Source organism: Xyrauchen texanus, chromosome 4, assembly GCF_025860055.1.
Source record: "Xyrauchen texanus isolate HMW12.3.18 chromosome 4, RBS_HiC_50CHRs, whole genome shotgun sequence".
Lineage (NCBI taxonomy): Eukaryota > Metazoa > Chordata > Actinopteri > Cypriniformes > Catostomidae > Xyrauchen > Xyrauchen texanus.
This window is the reverse complement of record NC_068279.1, coordinates 49263574-49276966: the sequence shown is the minus strand read 5'-3', so window position 1 is coordinate 49276966 and position 13393 is coordinate 49263574. Positions and strand designations below refer to the sequence as shown.

At 42.6% G+C, this 13393-nt stretch overlaps 1 protein-coding gene across 3 annotated transcripts in view; it reads left to right on the top strand.

Annotated features, from left to right (window-relative positions):
- The window catches only part of LOC127634949 (ankyrin-1-like), a 191680-nt gene that overhangs the window by 161015 nt on the left and 17272 nt on the right, over positions 1–13393 (top strand). Inside the window, exons 39-40 of one of the 3 annotated variants that reach the window (XM_052114737.1) lie at positions 2315–2957; positions 7202–7541. In XM_052114737.1, the coding sequence (XP_051970697.1) occupies positions 2315–2957; positions 7202–7541 (983 nt within the window). Of the gene's footprint in view, positions 1–2314; positions 2958–7201; positions 7542–12876; positions 13336–13393 lie in introns of those variants that run through there. The other 2 variants (XM_052114723.1, XM_052114730.1) reach the window with 2 other exon arrangements.

The window sequence follows — 13393 nt, the reverse complement described above, 5'->3', positions numbered from 1 at the left end:
GATATTATAATATTCATAAAATTTCATACGTTTTCATCATTGTCTAATCTAAAGTGACAAAGCTTAAAAACCAAGATGCTTAATCTGAATGAGACCATTCATTTATTTACGCTTCTCACTTTAAGTACCATAGGTATTTGTTCACAAATTAATAATTTATATTATATATAAATCTCTTTATATATATATATATATATATATATATATATATATATATATGAGCTAGAGAGAGAGAGAGAGAGAGAGAGAGAGAGAGAGAGAGAGAGAGAGAGAGAGAGAGAGCTATTTAATGTAGCATTATTTGATTCTGTAATATCCATTCAATTGTAAATTATCTACACAGTCATGAGGTCACATTATTAAGTGCATCCTCCCTATGAACTCCCATTCCAGGGCCATGTGGTTAATATATCCCTTTGGTGTGTGTTGTTTGCTCAGTATGTAAGGTCTTATCTGTATGGGGGTTGTAAAGGGGAGAGAGGAAACAGACTGGTCAATAAGGCCCATTGTTTATGTGAGAGTAAGATTGTTATTTAGGACAATACACAAAATTCTCTTTCTTGGACAATACACATCATTCTGTATAGTAGCACTTTTATTGGCATTTCTGTCATTTTGTGGGTTTAAATTTATAATAAAACCCTGAAAAAAATCAGCTCATTATAAACACTTGACAACCATAAACCAACCATTCAATTTCAACCATACATGAAGTACATGCAAGACAGGGCACATTAAATAAGAAAAAGGCATTTGCATGCAAAGCGCGACCGGGTAATTGGCAAAATAAGGGTTTGTCAGTGACGCTTTGATTAACCTGCCAATGACCTTTCCTTGATAAAAGAACACTGTTAAAGGCATTTATGTGACCTTACATGTTGTCAGCTCACTAAGCATAATCAGTGTAAGATTGTAAGCACACTCATAGAACATTGAAACTAGAAATGTATTTTTTGTAATTGTTCCTATTTTTGGTACTTTTAAGCAATAATTATTTTCTTCATGAATTGGTATTCCAGAGATATGGTATCAATAGAAATTGTTTGTTTATTTGTTTGTGTGTTTGTTTATCTTTTTGTTTGTTTGTTCTTATTTAATGGTGAGGTGTGTAATTCTTAAACCACTAGAATCACCAAATGTAATGAAAATAAATAATCCAATAATTACTTTTTCAAATGGGATTCTTTTAATCAGCTCCATATTAATGTCATTAAACGAGCCAATGGTGCTGTGTCAGTCTAGTTTAAATTCTCAGAAAATGTTTTGATCATGCAATAGTGTTTACACTTTTCAAGGGAATCAGCCTATGAATGACTTACTCATAGGTGACTGCATATTACAAAATAAATTACACACTTCACCTTTTAGGATAGGCATGGTTATGAACATTCTTAAAATAACCTATAAGATGGATTTTTATTATATGATTAATATCTTTGACTAATAATTTGACTATATAAATGTTACATAAATGCATTAAGATAATTTGAGCTATTTCTTCACTACTGTTGACAATTGTGATTGTATGTATATCACCCTTCTTCATAAGAAAAATGGTTGTTGAGGATGATGGAATATCTTTGCTACTTGCTTGCATGCATGTTCTTAAGCCTGATAGAGACCAAAATGTAATGACTCTAGGAATGAGAGCATGGAAGAGAAAGCATGTGTGCGTGTACAGGGTGCTCTGCCCCAACTCTAGAGGGGTGTCTTTTACTTCCTGGTTGGTGACAGTTGAAAATTTCTCTTTAACCCCCCCTTTATCTCGTGTGACAACCCGTGGGGCAGCAACAGTCCTTTTACAACTGCATACTTGCTGGTACCACCAATGCCTGTGCTCTCGCTGCTGGCCTAAAGCTGCTGTAAGTGATGTTATCTGTCTTTCTAACTTCTGTCAGACTTAGCAAATGAAGTAGACCATCCCTAATCCACAACTACATGGCCTATCTCCAAAACTGCTCACTTAAATACAGTGTTAGTTGGCTACTTCAAAACCAAGTATTCTAATTAGCAAACACACGTGGGCTGCATTCGGAGTCTAAGAATGTCACAATGACAAGTGTGATTCTCAGGACACCTATTTCATTGATTTCTATCGCTTACAGCAGCTTTTAATATCTTGCAACAGCCTCCCTAAATTCTTACTTTTTTTCCCCATTTGCTTTCTACTAAGTCAGTTGGGCTTGCTCTCCAGTCTCCCTTCCCTCACCCCCTAGTCTGGAGCACATCCCTCCTGGGGTCACTTATGTGTGGGGCTGATTGGGGGGTGCAGTGGGGGGGGCCTGTATCAGCATGCCTCTCTCTGTCCCTCCAGGTTACGGACTGGTGGTGCAGGAGGAACTAGTTTCACCGGCCTCCATGCAGTACAGTCTACCTTCGCCACTAGGCAATGAGCCATATTGGCAGGAAGTGTCAAGCATGGAGTGTGCACCCATTGCAACCACAGAAGAGGACACACTCATGGAGATGTCTGAGGTACAGGTTTGGCCCACTGGCAATAGTCCTTCTATTGTGGCTGTGGAGGACTCCTCTCTGGAGTGCAGTAATGCTGATGACTCTGAGGCACTTCTAAACAGGAGCATTTGCCACTCCAGGAATGGTAGTCCTGGTGGAAATGGACCAGTGAGGCTTGCCGATCAGGAAGGGTTAAGTGGCTCCATCGAGCTTCTTGAGGATCAATCCATTGGGGCAGACTCAGATTACAGTGCTGCTGGGATGCACTGCCTGAGTGGAGGGGTCAACATCAATGCTCTGGACAGAGGTCATTGGTTGGAGAGGACGGAAGGGGCTGTAGGTGAAGAAGTCAACAACATTAAAGACAGTTCCAATGGTGGGTTGGGAGAAGTTGGCATAAGCTTAGAAGATAGCATATCTCTTGTTTCAGGACAACATCAAATATATGCTCGACTGAGTGAGTCACCTGGGCTAAGAAGACGGGCAGATAATGGTGATGACAGGTGAGTTACCCATTAGCCACTGAATCACTTTGTAGACCAGTAGATGACTCTACTGGTACAAATTATTCAGGACAGGGGTAGCCAACCGTGCTCCTGCAGAACTACCTTCCTGCACAGTTTAACTCCAACATTAATTAAACCCACTTGAACCAGCCTATCAAGGTGTTCAGGATTGCTTGAACATTACAGGCAAGTGTCTTGGAGAAGAGTTTGAGCTTATCTCTGTAATGTAGCCCTCCAGTAGCAGGGTTGACCACCCCTGCTTCTAGAATCATCTTTGGGTAATCATTTTCAACTTTTAGACTTCATTAAATCCAAATTGGTGTTTTGTGACCATCTATCCACTAGTGTATTCCCAAAAGCTGACAAAACTGAGATTCAGCTGACATACACATATATAATGTATTTTTCTTTTCTTTTACATTTTGTGATATGGACCCAAAATATGTATTACTCTTTTTGAATCTTCAGAACAGAGGGGGGCAAAGTACGGCCCACAGGGCACTTCTATACTGCCTGCGAGGCATTTTTAAAAAGTGTTAAATATCATTATATTGGGAGTTTGGTCCAAAATGACTAATTTGGTGCTATACAAACACAATCCAATAGATGTTGCTGTTGCCTGCAGTACAGTATATGAAAGCATGAACTTTCTGGCACAATTAGAATGAGCTCAGTCATGTCCAATTCACTGCTGCCTTGAGATGATTGAGTGAAAAATGAGTGCGGCAAAATTAAGAAAAGTTGAGTTGGAATGTCACGTTTAAGAAGAATGGACCGCAAAATACTTGTTTACCAAAGGTGGATAGAAGGCCGTATGTCTTGTATGCCAAGAAAGTCTTGCCGTTTTTAAAGATTACTACAAACTGTGTCAACATGTCATCTGCAGAAAAGGCAAACAAGGCCTTAAAAACTTGCCACGAAATTAAAAGCCCAACAAAATACATTCACTAAACAGTGCTCTACTCAAGACTCAGTAACAAAGGCTAGTTACATAGTGGCACATACAATCAAATGTATATGATTAAACATTGAAAACATTGGCCTGCTAAAAATCACTATACAAAGTAAAAGAAGAAAGCCTAAACTCAGAGGAATACATTTTTCTTCAATGTATTCATCAGGAAGCCCTGTGTCAAAGTGTGTTGAAGCTAGAAAATAATGCCAAAATGGTTGTAAAACTTGTCAACTTTATATGGGCAAGGGGACTTAACCATCGGCAGTTCATTCAGTTAATCATTGGCACAGAGGCGGAGCACCATGACATGTTGTACCATTCAAATGTGCTCTGGCTCACCCTGGGGAAAGTGTTTCACAATGTTTGGGAATTGAGAAGTGAGATAGTTATGTTCCTTGATACAGTTCGTAAAGCTGATGACTTCTCTGAGTTACAAGACACAGATTGGCTGGCCGACTTTGCGTTTGGCTTGGACATACTGGGGCATTTGAAAGATCTAAATTTGAAACTTCAGGGAAAGGACGTTTTTGTGCATGAATTGTATTCCAACGTGAATATGTTCAAAGCCAAACTTGTGTTGTTCTCCAGACAAATAAGCTCTGGCCCCACTAAGATCACCAATACTACAGTGTCGCATTGAGACATACAGTAGCACTTTAATCAACCTGCATACCGAGTTTTCCCGTCGCTTCACAGACGTTGCTGAAAATGAGACTGATCTTGAACTTGTATCATGCCCCTTGTCTTTCAACAGCGAGAAATTACCACCAGACACAACTTTGCATACAGTGCATCCAGAAAGTATTCACAGTGCTACACTTTTTCCACATTTTGTTATGTTACAGCCTTATTCCAAAATTGATTAAATTCATTATTTTCGTCAAAATTCCTCAAACAATACCCCATAATGACAACATGAAAGAAGTTTGTTTGAAATCTTTGCAACATAAGCAACAAACACTTATTGTATATAAGTATTCACAGCCTTTGCTCAATACTTTGTTGCAGCACCTTTGGCACCAATTACAGCCTCAAGTCTTTTTGAGTATGATGCTACAAGCTTGGAACATCTATTCTTCTTTGCAGGACCTCTCAAGCCCCATCAGGTTTGGCACAGCCATTTTCAGATCTCTCCAGAGATGTTCAATCGGGTTCAAGTCTGGGCTCTGGCTGGGCCACTCAAGGACATTCACAGAGTTGTCCTGTAGCCACACTTTTGTTATCTTGGCTGTGTGCTTAGGGCCGTTGACCTGTTGGAAAATGAACCTTCGCTCCAGTCTGAGGTCCAGAGCACTCTCAATTCAAGGATGTCTCTGTACATTGCTGCATTCATCTTTCCCTCGATCCTGACTAGTCTCCCAGTTCCTGCCGCTGAAAAATATCCCCACAGCATGATGCTGCCACCACCATGCTTCACTGTAGGGATGGTATTGGCCAGGTGATGAGCGGCGCCTGGTTTCCTCCAGACATGACGCTTGCCATTCAGGCCAAAGAGTTCAATCTTTGTTTCATCAGACCAGAGAATTTTGTTTCTCATGATCTGAGTCCTTCAGGTGCCTTTTGGCAAATTCCAGGTGGGCTGTCATGTGCCTTTAAATGAGGAGTGGCTTCTGTCTGGCCACTCTACCATACAGGCCTGATTTGAGGAGTGCTGCAGAGATGGTTGTTCTTCTGAAGGTTTCTCCTCTCTCCACAGAGAAACACTGGAGCTCTGTCAGAGTGACCATTGGGTTCTTGGTCACCTTCCTGACTAAGGCCCTTCTCCCCCGACCCAAACTTCTTCCATTTATGGATGATGGAAGCCACTGGGCTCATTGGGACCTTCAATGCTGCAGAAATGTTTCTGTACCCTTCCCCAGATCTGTGCCTCGATACAATCCGGTCTCAGAGGTCTACAGACAATTCTTTGGACTTCATGGCTTGGTTTGTGCTCTGACATGAACTGTTAACTGTGGGACCTTATACGTATATACAGGTGTGTGCCTTTCCAAATCATGTCCAATCAACTGAATTTACCACAGTTGTAGAAACATCTCAAGGATGATCAGTGGAAACAGGATGCACATGAGCTCAATTTTGAGTGTCATGGCAAAGCCTGTGAATACTTATGTACATGTGATTTTTAATTAATAAATTTGCAAAGATTTCAAACAAACTTCTTTCACGTTGTCATTATGGGGTATTGTTTGTAGAATTTTGAGGAAAATAATGAATTTAATCAATTTTAGAACAAGGCTGTAACATAACAAAATGTGGAAAAAGTGAAGCGCTGTGAACACTTTACGGATGCACTGTATATCTGAACATTAACACTGATACTTTGGGCTGAGATGATTTGACAGTTGTATTGCTATATATTAAATGATAATTGGTGCTTAATATGCCAAACGTTTCCCTCTGTAATATTAAAAAAATTATAATTTCAGAACTGTATATTACAATCTGTTGTCATATTTTGCATGTAGATCCAGTGATATACACAAGAGTAGAGACGCAGGAAACGGTGTGTTTTTGACGTGTTACAAAATAATTTTTCAAAGTATTAAAGTGTGTTCATAAAAAAACAGGATAAAGTTGTACAAAGGTACTGTCCACAACAGTACAGTAGTAGTTGGCATGTCAATTTGGAATAAATAAAAAAGGCTTAATTTGTAATGCATTTAGCCCTTCACTTGGTTTCAAATACTTGATTTGGCCCTCGAGTCAAAAAGTTTGCCCAACCCTGCTTTAGAATGAGAACGTCCCCTCACCTTAAATTTCAAATAACATGGTTCATTGGTGTGCAGGGCCATCTCCGGCAGAGACAACTGGAAACATTTTCCTAAGCCTTTGGTTGAGGTGCTCGGTAGTGTAGTCTACTCATTGGGCCTGGGGGGAAATTTTAGCGCTGGCCCTGTCAGTGTGTTTTTGGTTGCACTAACACTTGTGCTTTATTTACTTACCCAGCCATCAATTGGTTGTGAAGGAAGTGGCTGCAATTAAATGGTATTTAAGTACAAGCTGTCAAGAGTGGTAGGGCTTGACTGTAAAGCAAACTAAACTAAACTAAACTTACAAGCATTGTGATAGATCCCACCCCAGCTGGATGTTTCAATAAGAAACATGTCAACATATTAGTTCTTTAAGTGAATGAAGACTTGCATGCCTGTATTTATTAATTAGCTGACTTATTTTCACTGACCACACACAGTTTTACGCAGTGCAACAAAAAGAAGGCTACTTTTACTCATAATTATTACACCTGACTGGGCCATTACCACTTCTAATTTTCTGTCTCATTCCCCAGGTTAAGTGGTGGGTCCTTCCTGTCATACATACAGGATCAGGGGGCTCCTGGTTGGCACTCTGCCCCAGAACCAACTCCGAGTAGGGTGGGGTCTCTCTCGTGCTCCCTTCCTAGACAGGCCATTGAATCTATGATGTCATCAGTGCGAGCTGCAGTGGATTGTGATTCTAAACAGTCTTGCCTAGGCCAGGAATCCCTAATTGAACCAGTGCGGGATATAGGGCATGCTGAGTTTATCCACGGGCATTATCAGGGAACACAGCCTTTTGAGAAAGGACTAGGCTTCCCACATAGAACAGCTAACATTCGAGGTTGGGAGGACATGCGTCTAAGAGGGCAGGTAAGAACTGAGAAGACAGTGTGAAATATTTTCTTTCTGTTGCATTTGTGTTGTCATATGTCCAAAACACACTGGACTCTATTTTTGTGACCGTGCTAGGAGCAGCGTAACATCACATGCACTGTGTCTTACACAATTTTCGTCATAGTTGTAATTCTAAGTGCAATTTTCATGCCAGCGCAATGTGTGGGTGTATGCGTGCAAACAGTGGGTGTATTGCATGTTAATGAAGTACCTTGCTATTTTCCTGAGTAACAGGTGATTGTGCTGAGACATCTGAGAATCACATCTATTCTCAGTGCAAATTCTTAACTTGGTCCCTGCTGTTGCAGTTTGGTGATTCCACCAAGAGATGGTAATTAAGTTCATGTCCAAATTCAGAAAATACAGTGGAACATCAAATAATTTCACTGACAATAATATATGATGTTTTGTGTCAGTAGAGCAAAATTATTTAATATACAGTGCTTACATTCACCAAAATATAACAGAGCCTACATCCTATTATTCCCAACAAGCACCACCTTTTTCCATGCTTATAAAGATTTACTGCATTGTTACTCTCTCCTTTCTTCATGTTTGCTGAAAACATCCTGGTTACTTTCGTAACCTCCGTTCCCTGATGGAGGGAATGAGACGTTGTGGCGATGTATTGTATTGCCTCTTGAGAGCCTGGAACCCCCTCTGATCTTTGATAAAAGGCCAAAGGGAATTGACAAGTGGTATTTGCATGCCCCTCCCCTGTACAAACAGAGGGGGTATAAGAGGGGACGTGCATACCGCTCATTAGGTTTTGTGCTGAGGAGCCGAGAATAAGGTCCAGGTTCAGCGGTAGTTCAGCGTTGTGGCAGAAGGGACACAGCGTCTCGTTCCCTCCATCAGGGAACGGAGGTTATGAAAGTAACCAGGATGTTCCCTATCTGTCACTCCCTTGACATGTGTCGATGTAGTGGCACAAGGGGTCCCCTACAAAAACAGCACAACTGGCTGAACTGGGTTACGTGGATCGGCAGTGCAAGATGGGCAGACTGCTGTGCAACGGGCCGGCCTGTAACTTCCCCTGACACAAGTGTGAGTGTCGAACAGCCCTTTGGGGACAAGTCGAGTACTCAAAAGAATGGGGACTGGCTTGTCCTCGTCATGCCTCTTTTCCCTCTTTTTTATTTTTCTCCCCAGAGTGATGGTGTCTGGCCTGAGTGATGGTATCTACAACGGCAGGTGGTAGGCCACTGAGGTCTTCCATGTCCCATCCAGGGGCTAGACATAGAGGTTCCAGAGGTCTGGTCGCGGGAGCATGAGGTCCAAGAACCAAGTCTGTGTGGGCCAGTAGGGGGCCACTAGGTTGACCTGTTCCTCATCCTCCCTGACCTTGCACAGGGTCTGTGCAAGTAGGCTCACTGGGGAAAGCATACTTGCCAGCGTCTATGCCGAGGGGGGCCTCGGACAGGGCGTACCAGAGTGGGCAATGGGAGGATCTTGGGGAGCCAAACAGGTCTACCTGTGACTGCCCGTATCGACTCCAACTTAGTTGGACCACCTGAGGTTGGTCTCATATGCATCAACCCGAGTGGTGTGGTCACTGCTGAGAACGCCATATGCCCCAGGAGCCTCTGAAATAGTTTCACTGGAGCAGCGGTCCTCTGTCTGAATGCCTTCAGACAGGTCAGCACCGACTGGGCACGATCGTTCGTGAGGCACGCCATCATCGAAACTGAGTCCAACTTCAAACCGAGAAGAGAGATGCTCTGAACTGGGAGGAGCTTGCTCTTTTCCCAGTTGACCCGAAGCCCTAGCCGGCTGAGGTGCGTGAGCACCAGGTCCCAGTGTGCACACAACACATCCCGAGAGTGAGCTAGGATTAGCCAGTCATCGAGGTAGTTGAGAATGCGGATTCCCACTTCCCTTAATGGGGCAAGGGTAGCCTCTGCAACCTTCATGAAGACGTGAGGGGACAAGGACAGGCCAAAAGGGAGGACTTTGTACTGGTACGCCTGACCCTCGAATGCAAACCGCAGGAAGTGTCTGTGTCGTGGTAGAATCGAGACGTGGAAGTACGCATTATTCAGGTCTACCACCGTGAACCAATCTTGATGACGGATGCTCGTTAGAACTCGTCTTAACCTCAGCATCTTGAACGGGAGTTTGTGTAAGGCCTGGTTCAGAATTCGCAGGTCCAAGATTGGCCGCAACCCACCGCCTTTTTTCGGTACAATGAATTAGGGGCTGTTTAACCCCTTCTTCATTTCGGCTGGAGGGACAGGCTCTATCGCGTGCTTCCGTAGAAGTGTGGCATTTTCCGCACACAAGGTGGCATCAATTCAGCACCTTGGCTTGTTGGACTTGCAGGAGAACCATGGTGTGCAGGGCGGAGGAGGCTTGTCTGGCGGCACCATAGGCTCTAGCGTCAGGGAAGATGTGAACCTACAGGGCTTGGATGGGCGCTTGGGTGCCTGTGTCAGGTGGCAGCGCTACGCGGGCACAGGTGCACCGCGAGTGCCTTATCCACTGTGGTTATCATCGAGTAGCCCCTGGCCGCCCCGCCATCGAGGGTAGTGAGAACGGGGGAGCCATGAGATCTGGACCGGGCAGAGAAAATTGCCTCCCACGAACTCGTCAGCTCCTCATGCACTTCGGGGAAGAAGGGCTCTGGGTGGGGCGGCTGTGAGCAGCGCCGCGAGCCCAGATACCAATCATCCAGCCACGAGGGTTCAGGGGAGAGCGGAGGTTTCCACTCTAACCCGATGCTTGTGGCACCCAGGAAAGGATGTCCGTCATCTCTGCGTCCGCCTTCTGCCTCTTACGAAAGCGAGCCACGACCGCAACGTTGCCATGGTTATTGCTACGCAATGAGGACATGACGCATCCACAAAAGATGTCTCGTTGTTTACAGCTATCAACGTCTTGCACATGCAATTTCGCTATCTATCTATCTATCTATCTATCTATCTATCTATCTATCTATCTATCTATCTATCTATCTACAGTTGAAGTCAGAAGTTTGCATACAATTAGGTAGAAGTCATTACACACATTTTTTAACCACTCCACAGATTTCATATTAGCAAACTGTAGTTTTGGCAAGTTATTTAGAATATCTACTTTATGTAAGACATGAGTAATTTTTCCAACAATTGTTTACAGACAGATTGTTTCACTTTTAATTGACTATATCACAATTCCAGTGGGTCAGAAGTTAACTGTGCCTTTAAGCAGCTTGGAAAATTCCAGAAAATTATGTCAATCCCTTAAGCAATTAGCCAATTAGCTTATGATAGGCAAATTGGCTAATTTGAGTCAATTGGAGGTGTACCTGTGGATTTATTTTAAGGCCTACCTTCAAACTCAGTGCCTCTTTGCTTGACATCATGGGAAAATCTAAAGAAATCAGCCAAGACTTCAGAAAAAAGAATTGTGGACCTCCACAAGTCTGGTTCATCCTTGGGAGCAATTTCCAATTGCCTGAAGGTAGCACGTTCATCTGTACAACGAATAGTATGCAAGTATATACACCATGGGACCACACAGCTCATACCTCTCAGGAAGGAGACGCATTCTGTCTCCGAGAGATGAACGTAGTTTGGTGCTAAAAGTACAAATCAATCCCAGAAAAACAGCAAAGGACCTTGTGAATATGCTGGAGGAAATAGGTAAGTATCTATATCCACAGTAAAACAAGTCTTATAGTGACAAATCCTGTAAGGCTCCTTAGCAAGGAAGAAGTCACTGCTCCAAAACCACCATAAAAAAGCCAGACTACAGTTTGCAAGTGCACATGGGGACAAAGATCTTACTTTTTGGAGAAATGTCCCCTGGTATGATGAAAATGTTTTTACTGTTTGGCCATAATGACCATCTCTGTGTTTGGAGGAAAAAGGGTAAGGCTTGAAAGCCAAAGAACACCATCCCAACCGTGAAGCATTGGGGTGGCAGCATCATGTTGTGGAAATGCTTTGCTGCAGGAGGGACTGGTGCACTTCACAAAATAGATGGCATCATGATGAAGGAAAATTATGTGGATATATTGAAGCAACATCTCAAGTTGTCAGCCATGAAGTTAATGCTCTGTTGCAAATGGGTCTTCCAAATGGACAATGACCCCAAACATACCACCAAAGTTGTTGTAAAATGGCTTAAGGACAACAAAGTCAAGGTATTGGAGTGGCCATCCAAAGCCCTGACCTCAACCTAACTGAAAAAGCATGTGCGAGCAAAGAGATCTACAAATCTGACTCCGTTCTGTTTGGAGGAATGGGCCAAAATTTCAGCAAATTATTGACAGGAGCTTGTGGAAGGCTACCCAAACAGTTTGACCCAAGTTAAACTATTTAAAGGCAATGCTACCAAATACTAACAAAGTGTATGTAAACTTCTTACCCACTGGGAATTTGATGAAAGATATAAAAGCTGAAATAATCAATCTCTCTATTATTATTCTGACATTTAAAAATATTTAATATCTATCTATCTATCTATCTAGTATTTTGACAGCAAATTGCTGTACACAAATGCTTATAGTTGCTTGTTGTGGCACACACACACACACACACATCGAACCCCTACATGGACACATCCCATTGGTTTCTAAATATAGATCCTGTCTTCTGTGATCTTAAAGGAGTGGCCATTTGGGGGCGTGGATTGGGGGGCATTATATATTGATTTGGAATGCAGTGACAGCAAGGTCATAAACTACAATGCTCTTTCTAAGACACAAGACTGTCATTACTGGAACACAACAGGCTTACATATTTAAAGAAAAACTATTGGATGTGTAACATTCATGTGAAAGGTTTAGTGAGGGAATGCAAAAGCTATTTTTTGACATGGAGTATTTGGTGTTTGCTCCTGCTGAAAAGACCAGCTTAGAGTAGCATGTATTATAAAGGGACAGCTATTAGTAAGCCATTTGTTGATTTGATTCCCCCAAAAAGTGTAAACAGAACTGTCTTTGTTACAATGAAGATTGTGGAAATGTTTGGGGAAACCGGTTCAAAATCAGTCATTATTTGTGCAATTTCATGTGGCACAGGAATAACACACTTCGCCTTAAACAATTTGAGGTTCCATTCTGTAAATAGTTCATGTAACATTTTGACTTGTGTAAGTCTACATGCAAATCAAGAAGACACATTAACACATTATTAAAAAACATTATTAAAATGTTCAAAATGTCAGCAGCTGCTCGTGTACGTTCACAAACTTCTAACCAGAACAAGAGAGTCCTCACATTGCGGGTATTTAAGGCATCAAGAACACATGTGCAATTGGACACTGGCAAGAGAGAGAGAAAGAGAGAGAGACAGAGAGAGAGAGAGAGAGAGAGAGAGAGAGAGAGTACAGTCAAAAAAGGAAGCTAAAGCCAACCACATTCCCAAAACAGCTGACTAGGGGAAGAAACGAGAGAGGGAGAAAGAGGAGAGGTCTCGGATTATAATTTTTCTCCTTTCTTCAAATGAAACCTGTGGCAAGAGTGGTAGACAAAAACTAGGGGAAGATAACATCTTTCCAACGTGTCTATGGACCTTACCCAGTGCGTGTTAGTCTCTGTGCGCTTTTGAAACACAATCGTGACACTATGTGGGCAATGGTGACTGAGTTGCTCTTCAGCTTCGTGCTGTTGGCCTTCCTGGTGATCAGTTGCCAAAACGTCCTGCATATTGCCAGCAGTTCTGTCCGATCTGTGCTGGCCTTCGTTCATGCTCAACTTGATCGTGAGCTGGGTGAGGATGAAGGCGTGGCCGATGAAGAGGAAAATGTCACCACACGAGTGGTGCGGCGCAGGGTTATTCTGAAGGTATTCAAAGAGGGGAGATAGGTTCACGTAGTGATAAAATACATTATTTGAATGTGTT